General features: G+C 39.2%; 1 protein-coding gene across 3 annotated transcripts in view; it reads left to right on the forward strand.

The window, feature by feature from the left end:
* Window positions 1–25,323, forward strand: part of LOC126106353 (interference hedgehog-like) — a 672,512-nt gene that overhangs the window by 604,747 nt on the left and 42,442 nt on the right. For all 3 annotated transcript variants that reach the window (XM_049912604.1, XM_049912605.1, XM_049912606.1), the window contains exons 7-11: window positions 6,272–6,427; window positions 13,115–13,267; window positions 14,269–14,370; window positions 18,290–18,536; window positions 23,388–23,544. In XM_049912604.1, coding sequence (XP_049768561.1) covers window positions 6,272–6,427; window positions 13,115–13,267; window positions 14,269–14,370; window positions 18,290–18,536; window positions 23,388–23,544 — 815 coding nt within the window. The remainder of the gene's footprint in view (window positions 1–6,271; window positions 6,428–13,114; window positions 13,268–14,268; window positions 14,371–18,289; window positions 18,537–23,387; window positions 23,545–25,323) is intronic.

A 25,323-nucleotide genomic window follows, 5' to 3' on the forward strand; every position in this document is an offset into this window, starting at 1 on the left:
CATCAGAATTGGATGCTGGAAAAAATATATCGTGATTTAAAGTTTTATGTAAAACTGTCGTGTGTGTATGTTTCAACACACTAATCTCCAGAACTACTAGATGAGTTTTCATCAGGTTTTCACAGGTAACTTGTGCTCAGATTAGGGTATTTTAAACTCGTTATTTCATCACATCAAATCACGGGAAAAAAATATCGTAATTTAACGTTTTATTTGGAATCATCTGCTCAGCTTAATTGGTGGGGGGAGGGGGGTATTCAACAAGTAATGGAACACATATTTTTTCTCAGCCAGTTCCAGTTGAAAAGATGTAAAATTTGTTTTTGGACATTGTGGAATATTCCTGCTTCAGCCCCTATAGTTTTGTTAAGTTCCAATTGGTGGTGACACTATACATAACCTTCAAAAGGGCATCTGTGGTGGAGGTGTGTCCCAAGCAGAGAGCTGTCATTGAGTTTCTTTTTGCAGAAAGCTAGAGCATCACATATATTCATAGGCACTTGAAGAATGTCTATAGAGACCTGCCAGTGAACAAAAGCACAGGGAGTCATTGGACGAGACATTTGTCACCGTCACAACAAGATCGTGCAATCCTATCCGATAACCTGTGTGCCGACCAGCTGCACATGGCTATTACTCCTGCACTGTTGGAACGTCTGGGCACTCTCATTTCAGATGACTGACGAATCACAATTAAATGCCTCGCTGCACAACTGGACATCTCTGTTGGCTGTGCTGACACACACTTCTACCATTTGGAGTACTCAAAGGTGTGTGCCTGCTGGATTTCTCACTGCCTAACAGTAGACCATACAGAACAACAAAGGACCATCTCACATGTTACGAGGCTGATCATGGCAATTTTTTGTTGAACATCATCACAGGTGCTGAAACATGGATATGTCACTTCAAACTGTGAACAAAACAGCAAGCTATGGAGTGGCGCACCACCATCTGTCCTCTGAAGAAAAAGTTCAAAGCCACACACTAGCCATGCTCATGGTGCAATGATCAACTCTCAAGAAATTTAAGAAACTTCTTCAGTGTGTTCATCACCTCAAAAATGCAAATAAACTTCTCCTCTTCCATGAGAATGCAAGGCCTCACCCAAATGTGTGGTCATGAGAGGAGGTCACAAAACTTCATTGGACTATTCTTTCTCACCCACACTACAACCTGGATTTTGCCCCTTCTGACTTCCATTTCTGTGAAAGATGCACTCCAAGGGAAGCAGTACTTGGATGATAGGGAGGTTGTTGATGCAGGAAGATGTTGGCTATGACGTTTACAAGTAGAAAGTTGCCATGCAGATATACAAGCCCTCCCAGTAAGGTGGTGTTGAAAATTAGTGTTTTGTAGCCAAAGGACTGGGTGTATTGGAATCCTGAATAAAACCAATCTGCTTTCATAAAAAAATTTAAAAAAAAAGTGTTACATTACTGAATGCCCCTCATAGTTTGGATGTTTAATCATCATGGCATAGTACACCAAAGAACCAATAGACAGTACTGTTAGTTTCGTAGTACACAAAAGAACCAATAAATGGTTTTTCAATTCAGTGTCAAATGTATTTTCAGAAGTTTACTTCAGTGACAGAATTAAGCACTGCAATCTTATCCGTACAAATACAAACTAAGAGCGAATTTACTTTGCCAGTATTTATGGATCTACTGATTTTTGCCTTGTATATTAAAAACTTAATGAGGTTGCTATGCTTCTTTCAGTATATTATTTGCTAGGAAAATTGTATTTATTAAGTGTGCTTTGTGATTTGTGTCTGTACTCATTACATTTTGATCTGTTTTGTTTATGAATAAAAATGCCTATAAAATGAGTGTTCTGAATACACCAGAACAGGTAAAAGAATACAATGAAGATCAGGATACAAGATGTTTTGCAGGTTGAGAACATCAGGCTTTAACTCTCTCTTTGGAAACTCCTTCCAAATGTGAGGTGTGACATAACTCTGATTGAGAGCTTCATGCATTGTTTCATTTCTCAGAACCCTTCACTCATAGAGGCTTAAAGTTATTTCTCCTCAAAGTAACGTCTTAGTAGTGGATATTTTACCGGGAAGTGGCACAGGTTAATGAGTTTTCCTACCTCGGATCCTGCAACTTGTACAATTACTGGTTAGCTTATGTTATGCCAAGTCCATAAACAAAGCACAAGGCTAGACACTGTATGTGTGGTTCACGTTTGTTCATTTCTCCAATATAGTACTTCAGACATTGTATACAAAGAAGCTTTGTAAGTCAAAAACAAATTCCATTTGTATGAAGTCCCAGGCATAACTGCAAATGAATAACCAGGCAATGCCCGGTATTCTCAGCTAGTTTAGTAATAAGGCATATCTCATTTTTGTATCAAATTTTAATTTATTGTCATTTGATCTATAGTTAAAAATAAAAATGTAATTTTATTAAAAATTATTATTATGTGTTGGATAATTAACATTCTCATATTTCCATGATTCTCATATTTCCATGAAAACTTTCATCCCTCATTTCACCCTATAGGGGCTGAATTTCCAAAAACAGTGAAACATGTATTTGTTCATTTCTAACTGAGAAGCCAAATTTAAATTTTCATAGATTTGTCTTTAAAAAGCTTTCATAATAAAATGTTTTCATAAAAAGTCTCATCCCTTATTCCACCCTCTTAGTGGTTCAATTTCCAAAAACACTGAAACACATTTGTTTTTTATTTGTAACTGCGAAGACCAATACCAATGTTCATGGGTGTAGCTTTCAAAAACTTAAGCAGTTCTTCAATAGTGACATATTTTCAAAAAAAAGCTGCCACCCAATATTCCACCCCCATAGGGCACTCTCTTGTCATTGGGGTGGGAAACTGCACCTAAAGGCGGAAGAATCAGCAATGATCAATGACATGAGGATGCAGAACAGAATGGAAACCACTGCATTAAAGACATGTAATGTGTATCCACAGAACATGTGGCATGTAATTGAAGAAGTGTCATGATGATCTCTCCATTGGCAAAAGATTCCGGAATAGTCCCCGATTCAGATCTCTGGGAGGGGACAGCAAAGGGAGAGTTACCATGAGAAAAAGACTGAATAATCAATGGAAGGATAACATTCTACGAATCGAACTGGGGCGTGGAATGTCAGAAGCTTCAATGTGAGAGGGATACTAGAAAATCTGAGAAGGGAAATGCAAAAGCTCGATCTAGATATAGTAGGGATCAGTGAAGTGAAGTGAAAAGAGGACAAGGATTTCTGGTCAGATGACCAGAAGTGCTATAACAGGACTAGGATTTGTTATGAATAGGAAGGTAGGGCAGAGAGTGTGTTACTGTCAAGAGTTCAGTGACAGGGTTGTTCTTATCAGAATTGACATCAAACCAACACCAACAACGATAGTTCAGGAATGCATGCCGACGTCGCAAACTGAAGATAAAGAGATAGAGAAAATGTATGAGGATATTGAAAGGGTAATACAGTATGTAAAGGGGCATGAAAATCTAATAGTCATGGAATGCAGTTGTAGGGGAAAGAGTAGAAAAAAAGGTTACAGGAGAATATGCATGTGGGACAAGGAATGAGAGAGGAGAAAGACTAATCGAGTTCTGTAACAAGTTTCAGCTAGTAATAGTGAATACACTCTTCAAGAATCCCATGAGGATAGGGTATACTTGGAAAAGGCCGGGTGATAAGGGAAGATTTCAGTTAGATTACATCATGGTCAGACAGAGATTCCGAAATCAGATACTGGATTGTAAGACGTTCACAGGAGCAGATATAGATTCATATCACAATATAGTAGTGATGAAGAGTAGGCTGAAGTTTAAGACATTAGTCAGGAAGAATCAATACACAAAGAAGTGGGACATGGAAGTACTAAGGAATGACAAGATATGCTTGAAGTTCTCTAAGGCCATAGATACAGCAATAAGGAATAGCTCAGTAGGCAGTACAGCTGAAGGGGAATGGACATCTCTAAAAAGGGCCATCACAGATGTTGGGAAGGAAAACTTAGGTACAAAGAAGGTAACAGTGAAGAAACCATGAGGAACAGAAGAAATACTTCAGTTGATTGATGAAAGGAGAAAGTACAAAAATGTTCGGGGAAACTCAAGAATACAGAAATGCAAGTCGCTGAGGAATGAAATAAATAGGAAGTGCAAGGAACCTAAGCCGAAATGGCTGCAGGAAAAATGTGAAGTCATTGAAAAAGAAATGATTGTCAGTAGGACAGACTGAACATACCGGAAAGTCAAAACAACATTTAGTGGCATGAAAAGCAAGGGTGGTAACATTAAGAGTGCCATGGGAATTCCACTGTTAAATGCAGAGGAGAGAGCAGATTGATGGAAAAAATACATTGAAAGCCTCTGTGAGGAAGAAGATTTGTGTGATGTGATAGAAGAAGAAATAGGAGTCGATTTAGAAGAGATAGGGGATCCAGTATTAAAATCAGAATTTAAAAGAGCTTTGGAGGACTTAAGGTCAAATAAGGCAGAAGGGATAGATAACATTCCATCAGAATTTCTAAAATCATTGGGGTAAGTGGCAACAAAACAACTATTCACGTTAGTGTGTAAAATGTATGAGTCTGACGACATACCATCTGATATTCAGGAAAGTATCATCCATACAATTTTGTAGATGGCAAGAGCTGATAAGTGCAAGAATTATTGCACAAACAGCTTAACAGCTCATGCACCCAAGTTGCTTACAGGAATAATATACAGAAGAATGGAAAAGGAAATTGAGGATGCACTAGATGATGATCAGTTTGGCTTTAGGAAAAGTAAATGGCACAAGGGAGGCAATTCTGACATTGCCGTTAATAATGGAAGCAAGACTAAAGAAAAATCAATACACGTTCATAGGATATGTCAACCTGGAAAAAGTGTTCGACAGTGTAAAATGGTGCAAGATGTTCCAAATTCTGAAAAAAGTAGGGGTAAGCTATAAGGAGAGGCAGGTCATATACAATATGTACAACAGCCAAGAGGGAATAATAGGTGTGGGTGTCCAAGAATGAAGTACTCTTATTAAAAAGGGTGTAAGACAAGGATGTAGCTTTTTGCCCATACTGTTCAATCTGTACATCGAGGAAGCAATGACAGAAATAGAGGAAATGTTCAGGACTGGAATAAAAATTGAAGGTGAAAGGGTATCAATGATATGATTTATTGAGGACATTGCTATCCTAAGTGAAAGTGAAGAAGGATTACATGATATGCTGAATGGATTGAACAATCTAATAAGAACAGAATATGGATTGAGAGTAAATTGAAGAAAGACAAAAGTAATCAGAAGTAGTAGAAATGAGAACAGCGAGAAACTTAGAATCAGGATTGATGGTCAGGAAGTAGATGAAGTTAAGGAAATCTGCTGCCTAGGCAGTAAAATAACCAATGACAGACGGAGCAAGGAGGACATCAAAAGCAGACTAGCTACAGCAAAAAAGGCATTCGTGGCCAAGAGAAAATATCAAATGTCAGCCTTATTTTGAGGAAGAAATTTCTGAGAATGTACATCTGGAGTAGAGCATTGTGTGGTAGTGAAACGTGGATTGTGCGAAAACCAGAACAGAAGAGAATCAAAGCATTTGAGGTGTGGTGCTACAGACGAATGTTGAAATTTAGGTGGACTGATAAGGTAAGGAATGAGGAGGTTCTATGCATAATCGGAGAGGAAAGGAATATGTGGAAAAAACTAATAAGGGGAAGGGACAGGATGATAGGACATCTGTTAAGACATGAGGGAATGACTTCCATGGTACTAGAGGGAGCTGTAGAGGGCAAAAACTGTAGAGGAAGACAGCAAATAATTGAGGATGTAGGCTGCAAGTGCTACTCTGAGATGAAGAAGTTAGCACAAGAGAGGAATTCATGGCGGAGCACATCAAACCAGTCAGACGACTGATTTTTTTTTTTTTTTTTAAATCTTCTTTATTTCTGATCGAGAAATAAAATACCATTGTTTTTGTAGGTATAACTTCTGAACTGCCTTAATAGTGCCATTTTTCAAAAATGCCCTACATCCACTTTTCACCCCCTTAGGGTCAGAATTTTGAAAAAATCCCTTCTTAAATGACACCTATAGTTTAAAGTCCACACCTTTTCCAAATTTCAAGTTTGTGTCATTAGCTGATTGGACTGGGCAATGATGAGTCAGCCAGTCACTCAGGACATTGTCTTTTATGTAAAGAGATTATAGTACTTCAGTGTGAGACTTACAGATTTCCTATATATTTATCAGATCCACAAATTCTGAAAGCTAGTTTCCAATTACAGAGCCACCAGTCCTGGTGAGAGGCCCGAAGGTGGATCGAGTGCAGCAAGGAGACAATGTTGTTCTCGAGTGCGAGTTTCGAGGGTCGCCACAACCCAACATCACGTGGGTCTTCAACGGAAACTCTGTGACCAATGACAGCCACATCACAGTTATCAGTAAGCAGTGCTGCATATTCATAGACAGCATAAGGAGTGCAACTTTTGCATGTAATCTGTTTGATATTAAAACTGCTTTATAAAAATGACAATATTACTATAACTTTGTTTCGAAATGCTTTAGAGATTGTAGTGTTTAACAACATTCTAGAGTTTTGTAATTCTCTAGCTTTCACTCTTCTTCAATTTAGAATTGTACAGATTTTAACTGCAACTGCAATTTACTCCAAAGTAATGAGTTTGTTGCAAAGTCTTCAAGGGCAGGAAGTGCACCTCTTTCTACCGCTGCTTTCAATGATTGTTGGTTGTTATTAATCCATTAATCGCCTGGATTTTTTAAAATTATTTGTGTACTCTGTGTAAAACTGGTAATGTTTCAGTTAATTTCAGCATTTGATTTATTTGAAAATCTTCCATTTATTCACTTTTTTTTTTTTTTTAATGCTTTAGGTTTGAAACTGTTTTACTGTGCACTAGTGCATCAATCCACTCTCCTTGTTCTATTACAAGTTTTCATACTGCAGTGACAGAACTGAATTACAAAAATATCTCATTCAAAAACCCTTAAGTATAAAAGTAAATAAAATACATAATATACATAGATTGTTAGTGGAATACAATTTTTTATGAGTAATAAATTTTATCTTAGTTTTGGTTTATAAAAATTAATTTAATAAAACAAAATAATTATTTTGAAACACTTTAAATTAAATTTTATTTAGAAAAGTAATTAAAAATTACAAATAGCTGGTTTTGGACGTGACAGGATCACAAGAATCTTCATTATTTGTGCAATATTTACTCCAGAAGTAAACCTGTAATGATGTGTGTGAATTCTGTGTATGGAAATGTTCTTTTTCTTCTTGTGCCTTTGTTTCACATCAGTACAGGGTCGGCATGGTTTTTAATGCATTTGTTATGATTACTTTAAGGAGTCACTGGGTGCCATTCTTGTCGCACCCCTTAACCCTCCCCCCTCCCAAGACAGAACATGTGTACCCCAGCTGCCTGCAAGCAGTGTTGTTCATGGGGAAGTGAGCAAAATGTTTTTGAGTCATGTAACTGATGTGAGATACTGGTACCAGCTCTGTATTCACCTGGTGGGATGTGAGAAACTGCCTAAAAACTATATCCAGGGTGGATGGCCCACATACCCTCATTGTTAATCGGTTGGGTGGATTTATTTCCGGAGCTGGCACACCTCCTGATCCCATTAATATGCATGGCATGTTTATCTGAGCAAATTGTAGAAAATGATAAACTTAAGTTGTAAATATTATTCTGCAACATAAAATGAAGAGACTGTTACCCATCGAAACAAATTCCTGTACCTGAAAAATGTTACAAGCTCCAGTATTAAAATTTCATTCATAGGAATAGATGACCTAGAGGTCACTTATTATACAGAGTGTCTTGACTATTATATGTACAAATGAAAGGAATGAGGAGAGAACAATGAAAGAAGCAAATAATAACAATAAACATAGCTCCAGAAATCAATAGTTCCTCCCATATGCAGCATTATGAATGAATAAATGAACACCTTGCAACAGAGACCCCAGTGATCCAAACTGAAGATACCCACATAAGAGCAACACATTACAAGTGTTCCACATGACCACCATTCATGTGAATGCAACCCAGCATGTCTTCTCATTTGTGTCCATACGCATTCAGAAATACCAGGCATGTTTTGAATGCATTGACAACCATCCACAATGTGTTGCTGGAATTGATTGACATGATCAACAGGACTGGAACACAACAAAAATTTTAAATATCGCCACCCAAAAAGTATCCAACAGGTTGATTTTGGGGCTGTGGGATTAGCCAGTATTGGTGTGAGCTTCGACCCATCTGCTAGTTGTCGGAGATTTGTGCTACATATTCCCAAACAACCACCAGATAGTATACCGATGCATCATTGTGTATGTACTATGTGAGTGTCATTTCATCATAAGGAATGTCATCCAAATAATTGATCATCTTGTATTGCAGACCTGTAAGTCAGCCAGGTAGGAAATGTGACTCTATCGATGGACCACCAATGACACATGCCGAAACATTAATGGAAAATCTCTGCTGAAGTACCTTCTCAGTGGTTGCACGTGGGTTCTCATAAGTCCAAATGTGTGTGTTGTGGATGTTCATAGTAAAGTCTTGGATAAAGCATGCTTTTTCTGTAAATAATGTGCACTGTGGATCATTCCTGCATTGTCTAAGTATCCAATGGTAGAAGACAACCTAGGCTGGAAAATCAGATGTGGCTGAGGGTGGCACACTTCTTACACAATGGGTACAACTGCCCCTCATGTAATATCTGACATATCACGGAGGGTAAGACATGTTCTACTGCAACAGTTCTTCTAGCACTTGACCCCAGCGTTGTGTTCACTTGTAATATACACAGTCCCCCTGCTAAGGTGTAGGCACTGTCCTTGCTCTATCTGCACGCAGCATGTCATGTCTAAGTGAACTGGTCTTATGCAGGTGCTGGTGGGACCTAGTGAATACCCTGCAGTTTGGATGTCTTCTTCGAGTATATGTTTCGTGATACAATCGTGCTTTCTCCCACGAATTGCTAGTAGCATGCCCATACGAGAAGTGGATATCACCCATTTCTTCACTTGAAAATATGTATGGCACTGTGGCAACCACTTCAAATGCTACACATGCACACCATGTTTGCTGTTCTGTGAACAAACTGGTACCTGGACCGTAAGGTCGCGTTCACGTTACATCCTCGATGCTCACAAATCACCAGCATGGCTAAAATTTGAGATGTGTTTGGGTGCTCCGAGGTCACACTTTGCTTGACAACAATGAAAGCAAAGTACTCAACTAACTGACAGTGATGGTCCAACAGTCGAGCAGCAGCATAACGTAGCCTTAGACACTAATAGTATTGTAAGATTGGCACGACTGCACTTGCGCATACATTGTAATGGGGAAAGTCTTGGCTTCCAAACCCATGTTTATTAGGATTATTTGGATCTTTCACTGTTTTCCTTGAGACATTTTGGTCTCATCTTTATCTCCGCTGGGGTGCTACTCCAATACCAGAGAACCTCAAAAATAGTGACAATCTAAGAAGAGAAAATTAATCTGAAGGTGTAAATTGAAGTTTGTGTTAGGGAGGGCACTGCAGTAGGCTAGTCTGTGCAGCTGTGTTAGCTATACTGCTACAGGGATGTGAAGGCTAGCACACCTGCGTACTAGCAAGGAGACATGGGTTCAAGTCCCGGTTGTAGCACAAATTTTAATTCATTCCTTCAGCTTCTATCATTATCGAGGAATATGAATTATGTAACTCTACCTTCATGGGTACATTCTTCTGTAAAGCACCCTGCCACCCCTGTCCTCCTTTCCCGCTGCTGCTCCCTCTCCCCCCCCCCTCCCCCCACCCTTGCTCTCACTCTCTCTCACATCCACCCTCCCCTCCCCCCCACACACACACATTCTCCTTCTTCCTTCCTCCAGAACAACTTCTCCTGTTATTTCTTGCATTTCAGATGTTCTTTCCCAAGGAGTTAAAAAGATTAGTGTCTGGAGAAAGTGAAAATCTGTGTGTGTGTGTGTGTGTGTGTGTGTGTGTGTGTGTGTGTGTGTGTGTGTGTGTGTGTGTGATTTTGTGCTTTACAAGATGAGCTAAACAATAGGGGCTAAGTGCAGTTTCACAGAAAATGAAATGGAAGAATTACGTTTTTGACTTTAGCTGCACTGGTTGTAGCATTGGACAGCACTGAATGGAAGTACACTAGCAAACTTGCCTGCAGGTCTGAGCTTTTTGGTTAATTTGTCTATGGGCTGTTGTCATCTCGCTCTGTTATCCATATGGATCTCTAAGAATTTCACACATGGAGCTTCATCCAGTGTTTGTCCATTGATCTCTCAACTTTTGGCACCTTAAAGTAATTTTTATATGTTTGGAATTGTATAGTATTAGCACTTCCAGGATTAGGGGTTAAGCTCTTTACTGTGAATCAGTTGTACTAAGTGTATTCTATTAGTCTCACGGCTAGTTACATATAACGATGGCAACAAACCAAGTGAACTACTTTGTAATGATCTACTTGAAACCAAGGGCTCCTCAATATAAAAAACTCATAAAACCTCTGAAAGTTTATTGTTTTAGTCTGCTTTTGCCTTGTGTACAACATTTGTGTCATAAATGATATTTTTCAGCATAATGTACAGAAACAATTTTATCAGTCATACCACTGTGGTGATGTAGATACATTTTGCCTCATTCCTTTTCATTGAGGGTCCTCCCTCACATATGTTAGATTGACAACACTGTGTCTTATGAAAATTTGTAGAAGGCTCAGGCAATCAGTTCCTATCTGAGGCACCCGTATTCAGATGGTATTTTTTTAAGGCCTACAGGAAAGGCAAATCTAAACTACATGAAAGGGGTGAAGTATCTTGTGAGATAATATCAATGATTAATGGCGATTTAACACCATATTTGCACATATGAAAAGTGTGTGCAAAGATGGTTCAAAGAATATCACAACTGAGAAGAACAACAAATGGAAGGCTGGAAGTCTTTATCTTCTGCACTGCCTTCAGAGGGAGCCTGAATTCTTCAGTCTCATTATCACAGATGGAAAATCATGGGTCTTGAATATGGTCCTCTGACAAAATGCCAGAGTGAGGAGTGGTACACTGCAGTTTTACCCCATCCTAGGAAAGGAAGGATGAATAAACTAAGAATCAAACTTATAGTCATTCAGCATTTTTTACAGTCAAAGGACTGTCCACAAAGAATTTATGCCTCCACTACAAACAGCTGATCACAATTTTTGTCAGGAATTTCTTGAAAGATTCAGGGAAAGGGTGAAATATAAGCAACCAAGCAATACACACATTTGGATGCTGCACTGTGACACTACTCCCTGTCACATGGTCATTTCCAACAGTGAGTTTTGCATTAAATAGCAGTCCTGTGGTTCCTCAGTGCCCTGGGTTTGCCAGATCTCATGTTCAGTGACTTTGTTGCAGTACCTCAGTTCATATACCAGTTTAAAAGGATGTCACTTTGATAATGTTGTAGACAAAACAATGTGCTTTCAAAAGTATTGAACCTTCCTCTTTCCTGTGTATACCAGTGAAGCATGGGAGGCTTTCTTCTGTAGAGATTCATGCACAATTGTGAATCTTTTCCTCCCAGCAGAAAGCATTAGTTGCTGGCAGTTGACCTGTGAATGTGGATGTGTAATGAGTGGTCTTGGATTCCTGCAAGATGTAAACTGTCAGAACAAAGTAGGCAGTGATATGGATTCTCAGTCTGGTGAAAGTTTGGTGGTAGGTAAGTGGAAACCTTACACAATATTAAGGTGCCTCATGGATAAAGGAGTGGTACAACTACTTCAAACATGGCCACTCATCAGTGGACAAACCACGCTCACGCAGATCCTCAACAAGCCGTAATGACGAAGTCATTGAGTAAGTGTGGACTTTGGTCGTGGAAGAGCATCATATATTAGTATGATTACTTGCAAGTAAGATATGGTAAGCATCAGATTTGTGTGTGAGGAGTGTGTCTGCAAAATTTGTGCCAAAACTTCTGCCAATGCAGCAGGAGCAGCACCGACTGGAAATCGCACAGGATGTGCTGGACAATGCAAACAGTAACCCAAACTTTCTAAATATCGTGGTCATAGTCATTGAAATGTGAGTTTATGGGTATTACCAGGAAACCGAGATACAGTTGTCATAGTGGAAACATTCAACATCTCTGAGGCCTAAACCAATGTATCAGGTCCACAGCAATGTCAAAAACATATTGACCATTTTCTTCAATTCCTGTCAGATGGTGCATCATGTGTAAACATCACAAACCAAAACATCTTACAGGAATACTCCCAGGAGCTCCTTCATAGCCTTGATAATATTGCATGACATTAATAACTGGATCTGTGGCTGGTGAATTCTTAACAACTCCATCCCGATAATGCACCAACCGAATGTACACATCTGATACAGAGTTTCCACACCAAACACAGCATTCCTGCAGTTAGTCAGGCTCTCTACTCCCCACACATGGCTCCACGCAATTTTTGGTTATTTTCCAACCTGAAAATGCTCCTGCAAGGAACACGATTTGTGTCAAAAGATGGCATTTTGCGGAATGTGACAACCCGCGTGATGACCATTCTGAAAGAAACATTCGAGAAGTATTTCCAATAATGGCGGGAGCACTGGGAGTAGTGTGAACATTACCAAGGAGACTACTTTGGAGGAATTAGGGTTCTGTACTTCCAAATGTATTTCTACCAACCAAAGGTTCAATATTTGTTGAACACACCTCACAATATTCAGAAGAGTGTAACCAACACATGGAAAATCATTTCACGAGAATCTCTCCAGAACTGGAAACAGTATGTCAATCACTGTGTTATCTTGAGAAGGGAATGTTTATTAGAACACAACCTTGATATGTAAGAAGGCTAAAATTCATGGCTACCAAAAAAATCATTTTTGTTAATTTTCTTACACACTTTGTATGCAGCTCAAGATGCAAATGCAGTGAACTAAATGAATGGGTGGTCAGAAACCACAGAAGGGACATCATAGCCTTAGAAAGCACACTTTACACCTCATAGTAACTGCATGCATATTCACAGTTCTGCCAGTATGGCAGCAGTTGACAAAATGTAAGTCATTTTCTTTTCAACTTTCCAGGAGGAAATCTTGCCATACAGAATGCTGACCTAAAGCACGCTGGCATATTCCAGTGCTTTGGTCGAAATGAGCTCGGGTCAGTCTTTGGATCTGCAATGGTGGAAGTCGCTCCTAATGCTGTTAGCATAAATCCAGATGACATCGGAGCAGATGGTAGGAATCTAGACTTTTATTGTGTTGTCATTATTATTTTACTGTTGAGGCAATGTTTTAACTGAGATGTTGCTGGTATATTTTTTCATTCTGTAGACAGCCTTAATTAGTAGTTTACTGCTTCTTTCTGCATGAATAGTTAGTTTAGCCTAGTACATTCTGTGTCATACATGTCACGTTCATGCTAAATGTTATAATACGGAATAGTCAACTGAATAAAAATGGTTTAAATATCTTTGGCTGTATGTTAGGTATTTATAACTCTGTAATTTACTATTTCTTTTCAAGAATTCCTGTATGGTATAGAAGAAATTATCTCAGAGAGAAAAAAGAAAGATTACCCAATATCAGTACTGCTGCTTATCAGATATTTCATTTCCATGAGCAGACTGATTAAGCTTTTTATAACAGTGTATTTCTCAAACTATGTTGAAGCTATGTTTGCTTGAGAGAAGTGCAGATCGCTTTCCCCTTAATGTTGTTTTTGTACAAAGTCTATATTACTCTTCAACCAATATTGATTGTTGACAACAAATTACACTGGTGGATAAATGTGCCATAAGGCCAAGGTTAATATTCCAGCTGCATAAGCTGATGCCTACAAGATGTTCTTGTGTGGACCACACATATAATTCTGTTGCATTATTTTGCACAATGACTTGCTAATTCATATCTGTATTTTGTGTGAAGTAATGTGATCTTCAAAGCTTTCTTGGTGAAACTGATACACATCAGATTTGGAGCTTAAAGGTGCTATTCAGTTTGTAGTTAATGCACTGAGAAACACCTGACAGACAATGACAACTACTAAATAATGAAAAATTGAACTGACACTGTAATAGTATATGGAACAGACAAATTTGTCTGCTTTCAAGACTAAAGTATCTTTTTTTTACCTTGTTGAGTTATTGTGGTTCTTACTCTTATCTTGGACTTTAACTTGAAATTTAAAGCAGCAGAACAATACAGTTGCACTCTAGTAATGAATTTGGTATCTCCAGGCACTGATGTCAGTGATGGCAGTGCTGGTGGCAGTTCTGGTAAGAAGTCAGAGGGGCCCCACAAAGGCACCAAGGACCGCAGAAAGATCAACCACGGCCATGGTGAGTTTATGGGACAGTAGCGCCTTAAATTAAACCAAGCCTTGCATGTATCTTTATTGGTGTTAGCCAACAAACAGTTGCAGCTATCTCTTTAGAAACATTTGGTGTAATAACTAGCCTTCTGCTATGGCTGCCTCAATCAGACTTATCGAAACTGATATATCCATAAGTTACACCTTTGACTCAGTTAAAAGGTGATAATGAAAACGCTTCAGTTTTTTTCTATCTATTCCACATCCTTGAGGATCATTTCATTCAGGGTCTCTGGAAGGAACATTTGCATATCTGTTTGGTTTTGATAAATCATGTGTTTTTCTTTTTCTGACATGCTCCACATATTTGAGGATCTCCTTACTATGGATTGAAAAGTTTATCTCTCTATAATTTCAGCCATCCTTATTATGAACGTTCCTGTACTATTCAGTAAAATATTTGTCACTGAGCGGTCGATGACCTCAGATGTTAAATCCCATAGTGCTTAGAGCCATTTGTCACTGATACCTTATACCCAAAATTCTATCACTACCTCAATAATATTGTAACAAAAGTATTGGTACTGGCAGGAACACAAAGTATTGATTGCTTTTTGAATGTATTTTTAAATTTTTCTTAAACACAAATTGAATACAAGGTGAAAAATCACAATTGTAGTATATTTGCATGAGGAAACATAGGCAGAAAATCAAATACAATCATAAGCAAGAAAAATATTGCAAACCTGATGTAAATTTCATGCTATCCCATACTCCCATGTGTTATTATTACGAGAAAAACTATTTTCATAATGAAAAGACATGTCTACTTGAAACAATCTTTATCAGATATGTTGTCTGAAAATAAAACTTTTTCCTTTATGTACATTTCATTCACATACATGTGAGTACTTGGACCATTTTACTAGGTAGTGAGTAATACTCAATACTACTGGTGTATGTCACAGAAATCTGATATGTTCATTGTAGTCTGTACATGATTTGTCATTTTAACTGCTGCACTTGTGTTTACTGTAAACTATATAGATACTGCATATATTCTCAAAAAATTCCCCCCTCTATGCCATTCAGTACTTGATAAATACTTGTATTTTGATATTTCTTCAGATACTGTGAAATTATTGAATACTTGGTATCGATAGTGAAACCATAGGTACAGGTAAACTCTGTGGCACAAGCCCATGACCAATCTGTTGATCTACCTGCAGGCTGAGTGGAGCCTTTCTATTTGCTGTGCCTCGGGAGGACGACGGTTCAATCCCGCGTTCGGCCATCCTGATTTAGGTTTTCCGTGATTTCCCTAAATCGCTCCAGGCAAATGCCGGGATGGTTCCTTTCAAAGGGCATGGCCGACTTCCTTCCCCGTCCTTCCCTAATCCGATGAGACCGATGACTTCGCTGTCTGGTCTCCTTCCCTGAAACAACCAACCTATTTGCCATGCCACCAGGAGGGGGGGGGGGGGGGGGGTGAGAGGCCACTCATCTGGGCTGCTATTCACCCCGGGAAAAGATCACAGGTACTCATTTTGACAGCAGGCTGAGGGGGTTTGGGGCCATTGTGGAGGGACTGGAATGAGGGAAAAATACCCACCCATTCCTGGGATAAACTCAAGGCCTAAAGGTCCAGAGTCCAGTGTGCTACCAACCAGTACTGTATGTGAGTAATAGCAGGACATCCTTAAGCTTAAAAGCAAATCATACAGCCGTTCATTCTCAACATACTCCAACAGACTGCTTAAAATTTAATACAGGTGCTTACTAACCCTTTTGCTGATGTGGACATGTATACACATCCTGCTCCACTGTTCCCCAAGTGATGTGGATGTGTATATGCATGTCACTTGGTTTTCCTACAGTGCTACTGATATCTGTATGCATCTTGAGCTGTCAACCTCTCACTGCAGCAGACAAGTTACTTTCATATCATGCTGAATAAAAAAGTTTCTGTGTGCTTATCATGCAACATATGTGCCTCTATCAATTGCAGACAACCTCATCTCAGTATCTTGAGTTGTTTATGAAATATGACGATTGTTGTGACCACATAACTCCTGATTCACAGGGACAGAAATGGGTGCATTGCACACGACCATCTGCTGGATATAAAAATCAGTAACTCGAGAATGAAATGAGATATCATTCTGATTTCAATTGTAATCAAATCTCAATATCTTATCTACATTTTATATACTACAATGTATGAGCTCCATACACAAAGTTAACCCAATGTGTCTTTACCTCTGCAAACTCTTTAAAAATTTTTGCATTGTTTTACTTCATCTGATGCAGCACAGTGACTATGGTTTACAACGGAGAAAAATTCAGTCCTTTATTGAGCAAAGATATCAGGCCATAAGATGTGCATTTTTTTAAAAAATATTTTTCATAAAATCTGATGATAAGTATTTCTTAGTGGCTGGAATGCTGTCTCCCTCAGCACAGGCACCAACATTTGACAAGCATTACAGCCAGAAGAAAGCCACGCTCAGCATGGAATGCAGAGAGCACATTGGTAGCAAAGGGTTGACCACATAACATTGCAAGGTGGTAAAGTGAAAATTTGTCAGGGTCACCATGTAAGGCTTTTTTTCTTTCTTTTTTATTGTTATCAACAGTGCACACAATGCACTTATTTGTCAGTGTAGTATTTTTCAGGTCAGCACACTTTGTCATATCCAGAATGAGATTTTCACTCTGCAGCGGAGTGTGCGCTGATATGAAACTTCCTGGCAGATTAAAACTGTGTGCCCGACCGAGACTCGAACTCGGGACCTTTGCCTTTCGCGGGCAGAGCACTTGCCCACGAAAGGCAAAGGTCCCGAGTTCGAGTCTCGGTCGGGCACACAGTTTTAATCTGCCAGGAAGTTTCATATCAGCGCACACTCCGCTGCAGAGTGCAAATCTCATTCTGGAAACATCCCCCAGGCTGTGGCCAAGCCATGTCTCCGCAATATCCTTTCTTTCAGGAGTGCTAGTTCTGCAAGGTTCGCAGAAGAGCTTCTGTAAAGTTTGGAAGGTAGGAGACGAGATACTGGCAGAAGTAAAGCTGTGAGACCGGGCGTGAGTCGTGCTTCGGTAGCTCAGTTGGTAGAGTACTTGCCCGCGAAAGGCAAAGGTCCCGAGTTCGAGTCTCGGTCGGGCACACAGTTTTAATCTGCCAGGAAGTTTCATATCAGCGCACACTTTGCTGCAGAGTGAAAATCTCATTCTGGAAACATCCCCCAGGCTGTGGCCAAGCCATGTCTCCGCAATATCCTTTCTTTCAGGAGTGCTAGTTCTGCAAGGTTCGCAGAAGAGCTTCTGTAAAGTTTGGAAGGTAGGAGACGAGATACTGGCAGAAGTAAAGCTGTGAGACCGGGCGTGAGTCGTGCTTCGGTAGCTCAGTTGGTAGAGCACTTGCCCGCGAAAGGCAAAGGTCCCGAGTTCGAGTCTCGGTCGGGCACACAGTTTTAATCTGCCACTTTGTCATATGTTTTGAAAGTCCATCCTAGAAATGCATTTCTGGAAAGTTGCACAGGAAGCATATATGCCTGTCTCAGCCTCTATACTGAGTTCAAAACATTTCCCAGCTTCAAATTTCTATAGGTGCACAAATAGATGGAAGTAAGAATGTTAAGAAAATAACTACCTCATATGATGATTTCAGTATTGTAATGCTCTTTATAAATAATTCTGTTGAGATTTTTACTGGGGCAGTCTAGAAACAATTACACACAAACAGGAATGAGATGGTGCCAAATCTGATAAATAAAATGGGCATTCTATCAGTCTGACTTCAAATGTCTCTGTTTTTCCCCTCTCTCAGAGTGTCTTTGTAGGCAGGTGCATTGTCCTGATGAGAGCTGATACATTTCCTGGTTGCAATCCTGGCAGACAGTTTAATGATTCAATATGTGTAAGAGCATTAATACATATTTTTATTTCAGTACGTATGATTCCTCCCTCGAGGCCGCATGTCACCCGCCTCTCAGACACATCGGTGATGGTGCGCTGGAAGGTGACCCCGAATCACGGTCTGCCCATCCAGTTCTTCAAAGTCCAGTACAGTCACAAGGGCCATGGGGGTTCGGGAGGGGGTGGCAAGCACCAGAACTGGATGACCAACAATGGGGACATACCACCCTACATACACACGTATGAGGTGGACAACCTGGAGCCCAACCAGACATACCGGTGAGTGCTAATATTGTATTACTGCAGAAGGCTCTACAGACTAAACACTAGAAGCTAATAATAAAAGGTAAAGCTGTTGTCAATGTGTGGATTGCTATGAACTCAGCGGTCTTTTACTGTCGTCCATTTAAAATTACTTGATAGTTGACATCTGTCACTTGCCATTATGGTGTTGACACATTGGCCGGCGGCTACCGCTCAGCAAGTTACTTCACAGATGCTGTTAATGTATAATGTGGAGCAATTTTGGAAGTGGACGCAGTTGACAGTGTTTGTAAGTGTCCAATGACTAAACAGTGACAGGTGATACATTTTGTAACCCTGAATTTAAACTCGTCTCCTAAGCTAACCACAACCTCGTGAGGTGTAATGTATCTGAGAAAGCAGTGGTCAACAATCTGTGGCAGAACTAAAATCATTATTGCCTTGTTCACGACTATTAAAGCTAACCTCTATGAGCAAACTCAAGACAGAAAAAGTTCAGTTTCAATGAACAATTTTTTAATTTATTAGTATCATTACCTGGAACCATCCTCCGACTGGCTACATGAGCTGCCACATTACCAACCAATGAACAGTCCTCATTGGCACTTGGTTGCAGATTATAGATAACACAGGCAGATACCAGATGCAAAAAGAAAGAAAGGTAGAAAAATAAGACCAAATATAAGAAATCAATACAATGATGAAAATGATCTGGGAAAGAATTATAAATAACAAATTATGTGTAAACCAATTAATTGAATAAAAATGGTAGTCAAACTCCTTTGATTGGATTCAGAAATGAATTTTCATGATGTATGATTAGCTTCAAACCTATGACCTTTGACATGGTAGGTTAAGACACTAACCATTACAATAAAGTACAACACCGGTTGGAATTGTTTTTGACTTTGATTACCCAATCATAATGATGAACTGATGCCTTCAAAACCTCATTTTCATGCAATGCCACGTGAAGCTTTTCTAATTTAAGCCGATCTCTGTGATTATGGTAGCTGGATATAGATGCTGAATCACATCTTGTGCGGAAGCATCCAGTAGTGTTTAGTTAATACCTGTACATGAAATGTGTGTATTTCATTAGCTTCATATGTGTGGGTTGTTTTGATGTGGTTACTGTGTATGATGAAATATGAAATAAAAATTCCATACTCATGATTTGAAGACAAGGAATTGGAAGTGAATTGACCAATTTGGCAATGGCAAGCAGTTCAGGCATGAAGATGGTGCCCTGATTAGAGAAAAACAAGCTCCAATGCATGAAGTGTCTACTATCAAGTATGCCTTTTACCGACTTCAGAAAAGACTTAACCCAGTCAAGCATAGAGGGGCCAATAGTTTAACCTGGACTGTGATGCATGAGAAGTGTGGCATTTTCATTGTCTTAGTTTTCAGTTACATTTATATAATTTTGATTGGTAAGAACTGATACTCTAACAAAGAATTTTGCTTCAGAGTGCTACTACAGAATAATACTGCAGCAATAAAGCATAAACAAGAGAATAATGCCAAAATAAAACTTTAGTTGCAAAGAAAATGTGCCATTTACAACAACAAAACACAGTGCACACACAAGCATATGCTGATAGAAAAATATGTCAAAAGCTGTAGGAAAAAGACTGCAATAGTTCATAACAACAAACTGTGTTTGATGAGCATGTTGTCACAATTGTTTACATTTCTAACAGGTCATGGAAAAATGTTGCAAATGGTGGTTTGGGAAGTGTTCTTCCAAACTAAATTTCCTATTTCCTTTAACGCAAATGAATTATGTAACATTTGAAAATATCTGAGAATTTTTTAAGTTATGGAGCATTTGACTCTCATTCAAAGCTTAACACTTGGAGGACCAGACACTCAGAAAAATTTTAGCCCAAAAGACTAGCTGTTTAAACCATTATTTAAAATTCTACTGGCACATTTGTGTTTGGTACCTTAAGGGGTAACACATACTAAAAAAGCTATCAAAAAAAGTATTATTATCTGTAAAAAAAAAGAAGGCTGTCATTGGGTGGTGAGATCATGTAACATGAACTATACTTGACTGACAAAAGTGCACTGAAACCTTGATTTCAGTGCTTCAGAAGCTACCTTGCTGTATTTGGTAAAATTTGCATTTATACTTTCGTAATGTGGAAATAAGCAATGTACAATGTTGTCGCTTATCAAAGATCTTTCCAAAACATGTTGGTTTTGCTGGGTTTCTTCTCCTACACCAGTATATAAGACCTTTGCCATTCAAGGGGTTAGTAAGTTTTAAAACTCAGAGGGAAAATATATTGTCACTTAACGTGAAAAAATGTACTATCACTCAGGAAAAAGTGTATTTTTTACCTTGAAAATCCAGGAAAAATCTCGAAATTTCTTCTCTTGTGTTCATCCTGTTGTGTAATATCTCCACAATGTTGATGGATTGGGCACACAGCAATGCCTTTAAATGTCCCTGTAGCCAGAGGTCCAATGGCTTCAGGCACAGTGAATGGGTAGGCCTTGCTATCAGATCTCTTTGACAAATCCATCACATGTGAAATGCTGCAATGAGGTACGTTTCACAATCCATACAAAAGGGGTGGAGGCCTGTCATGCATAAACCACAGTCATTGTCTTTATATAAGGATAACATTCTCCATTATCTCTGGTAACTCTTCATGCAGAAATCAGCAATGTACAATACCTGTTAGTCTGTTTGGAAAAGGTTATGGGTCCATGAATTTGTCACACCAGCAGTTCCTGCCCATTCATTGGTACTGAAGCAATCCTTATGTCTCATGTGCATGATTGCTTGAGGTTTTGTATCTGCCCACATATGTTTGTTTTTGTAGTTTACTATACCAACTTTTGTGAATCCTGTTTCATCTATAAATAAAATGCAGGCCATGAACTGTGGATCTTCAGTGATCCATATTTAGCAGGTTTTGATCTCTGGTCATATTGTTATAAGAATTTTGTTTAAGTTTTGACCAATACTACTGTTGCAAATGTAGGAAAAAGAAGTACAGTACTGTTGTTACAAAGTTGCATCACATTAACTGGAGATGGATGTGGGTGGCATGAGTTGCCACAGTGCCCAGTGGCTTAGCAGATGATAAACAGCTGTGCAAGAGGGAAGATAAGAGCAGCAGCTAATTTGCCGTCAAAAGATTTAAGTGCAAGAGACAGAGTGCTCCAGAGAATCTTCCTCAGTGACCAGCTTCCAACACAGTCTCTGTGACACTGAGCTGCAAGACCGTGACTTGTCTTTCCTGATAGAGCAATTGTGGAAGGTTATGCTCTTCTCAGATGCACCTCAGTAGTTCTCTCTATATCTCAATACATTCAGGCTTCTGAGTCTTTATTTAACCTTCCTACATTTCTGCCTTCTCACTGAGTTTCCTAGCCTGCAAAAACTTTCAGCTCCAAGAGTCATCAGAGAACTTCAAACAATGTGCTGAATTGAGTCCATGACTTCTTGCTCATTCAAGTTTGCTGTCAATCAGCAATCATCCTTCTTAGCTCCTTTTCCGGGACATGACACTACCTTTTGTACAAATAGGGGACACTTTTTTTTTAACACATTATATACTCATTACTGGAGGTGGATGAAGCTGTAACCAGCAGAAAAAAGCCATAGGTTGATTAAGGACTGAACCCTTCCCATACATTTTTGAAAAATGTTACACAAAGAAAAATCTGGAATGCAGGGAAAATGATTTGATACATTCTTTTGTAGTCATCAATTTGGATCACAAGTCATTTATTGAAACTTTATCAAATACTATGAAATGGGCTAAATGATGCATAGTTCATAAAAGTTAGTGATCTTGTGAATTCTCCAGGACTACAAATGCAAAGAATCAGAAGTGGGACAGTTTGAATTGTGTTGATGGAAATCACTTATAGGTGAGGCAGAATTCAGTCCTTGACCAAAATGCTATCACCATCTGCCAAAGTAGAACTTAAGAGCAGTAGCAGAATGGCATTATAGCAGGTGCAGTTACAACATGAGCATTCCAAAGAATAGCTGCTGTAGTAGAGAATCATTGTCAGTACTTTAGTCCAGGAACACATTTGTTTATTGAACAGAAGAGGGGTTGGGCCAGCTGATGGGCCCAGGTGACTGCCCAGCCAAAGGCCATCCATTGCTTAACGCTCATAGCGATGTTGACAGGTGTAGTGAGGCGTACTGGTAGTACAGCATCGTCTTTCAATACATCCGATGGGATTACAAGAAATTTTGTCTTCAGTTAGCAGAAAGAGAATAAGTCATGATGCTCCTGTTACAGAGTGGTACATTAATAATATACAGTTAATTTTCCTGAGGCATGTTCAGTCTCACTTTTATCTGCAATAATAATGTAGGCTGAAGCAATGGATTAAATTCATAATAGTGGTGCGATTCGAACCCATATCTCTTGCAGATGCGCTAACAGCCGCACCGTATTGGCACCGCAGCTGCCCGTAGAGAGGTGTGCCAGGGTAATCCGTGCAGCTGTGATAGCCACAGTGCCAGTATGGTACAGTGGTTAGCACATCTGCCCAGTAAGCAGGAGACCTGGGTTTGAATCCTGGCACGTACAAATTTTAATTCATTGTTTCAACCTACATCATTATTGTAAATTACAGAGTTTTATCTCTCCTTTTTTTTTATATAAACTATTTGTCAAAGGTTCAAAATATTTTACTCATATGTGGTTGACTTACTGCAGGTAGGGTGTAAGTTCATAACACAGGGAGTAGGTTAATCATTGGGTGATCCAATCTGTTCTCGGTAATGCATATAATAAATAGTTTGTTTAGCTGAATCACCATGTCTGTGCTCCTGAAAACTTACACAGCTGTAAATAACTGTAACCTCCATTTTTGTTTCAGGTTTCGCATCGCTGCTGCCTACTCCAATGATGACAATAAACTGAGCCCCAACCTGCGGCACTTCCACCTGAAATCGGACGTCGGCATGCACCTTCCAGCACCGACGCTGTACAGGACGTCTGCCCTGTCCCCTACGTCCATCAAGCTCTACTGGAAGGTCAGTATATATTCTTCTAGGGACATATGAAACGTAGGTACTGGAACTATCTCAAGTCAACAAGTGCAAGCTGTTTACAGTCAAGAAAGAAGTTATCATTTCGAAACATCTAAGTTTTATGTTGCAATATAAAATATTAAGAGTTCTCTGTGATTCTTTAGTTTGGAGTATTGATAGTAGAAGTATAAGATTATCAAATAGTTAGTCACAGTTGAAAGTCCAGGATGGAATAATGACAGTATTAGGGAAAGGAGAGATTGCTGATCACCATATAGAGGAGGTGTTCAGTCTGGCCGCAGCAGCCAGAGACAGTGGCCATGTAATAAAATGGATCACCTACAGCCATCCTTATGATATTATTTATTATATGGCTACCAGTTTCGGTGCTTCAGTAGACCATTTGAGGCCTTAACTGACACTGAGGGCGTTAATTCCAGTTGTATACACGATTCACCTGTGAGCTGGTTTTCACAGAGTGCATGTAACAACAATATGTGAGTTGCCACAGGTAATCTGTGAAAACAAGTTCATAGATGTTGGCCACTGATGAATGGTGTATAAGATTGGAGATAACCCCCTCAGTGTCAGTTAAGGCCTGAAGATGGTGTACTGAAGCACCGAAACTGGTAGTCATATAATAAATAACATCATATGGATGGCTGTAGGTGTTCCATTTTATTACGTAATGAATGGCCGAAGTCCCTCTAATCTCCAATCGGAAGGATGGACACACAAAAGCAGTGCTCCTGTGTGTGAGTTGTGCTTGTGTGAATGTATGTGTGTTTTCTACTTGTCATTTCATAATATTTTCATTAAACAGTTATCTTTGTCCTGATATAAGTAACTGTTCCATGAACCACTGTAGCAATAGTGATTCACTGTGGCAAGGACTTTGCAATGATCTGGATATGGGAGACATCAGTAGCAGCAACACAAATTTTTATTAGTTTTCTTGCACAAACATGAGGCAGTTGCATCACCATTGTGTTATTGCATTTCATAATTACTAAACTGTTAGATTTTGGAGAACAGATGTTAATGAAAGATGTGCTGAAAAAGTCTGGGAAACATGACTAAGAGGATGTGTCTTTAGCAAAAACAGATCTATAATCTTTCTGCTAACAGATTATCTAAAATTGCATTTGCATGTGTGTGTGTGTGTGTGTGTTTTGTCTATTCTGATGAAGGCCTGTTTGCCTGAAAGCTTTGTTTTACAGTCTTTTTGTTTTGCCTATCTGTGACTCAGCATCTTCGCTGTGTGGTGAGTAGCAGCTGTTCTTTTCATAATACCATCAATAAATCACTGAAATGTCTAAAGAATGGCTCAAAACCAACTGTTGCATGAATTTCCCCTGCAGGCCTTTTGATGTTTACAATAAATATGACACTGCATGTCATTAATGTATAGGCAGCAATGTGCTCTTATGACTTGAATATCTCATTTCCAGTGCTCTAAGCTTCACTGTTGGCATCTTTTCACCCACTGTAACTGCAGTACATTGAAAGGAGAAGAAAGCACACAAGTATTTCTTGTACGATGTTCTGATACAAAAATCCAGGAGGTACAATTTACTTGAAAATATTTCTTCAGAAATGATTGGGAAAAGCTGTGATGCCCTACAGAAGTTCTTATCTTCGTTATGAGATCCTTACCCTCAGGCTATGGGAGGGATTTTCCTTTGCTTGACTGAACTTTTCCTCTCAAATTTTAGCTACCTCTGATGGGGAAATGAGGGTAGGAGGTGACTCAGGTGAATGACAGCTTAGACATAAAATGTT

This window comes from Schistocerca cancellata, chromosome 10, assembly GCF_023864275.1.
Source record: "Schistocerca cancellata isolate TAMUIC-IGC-003103 chromosome 10, iqSchCanc2.1, whole genome shotgun sequence".
Classification (NCBI taxonomy): Eukaryota; Metazoa; Arthropoda; class Insecta; order Orthoptera; family Acrididae; genus Schistocerca; species Schistocerca cancellata.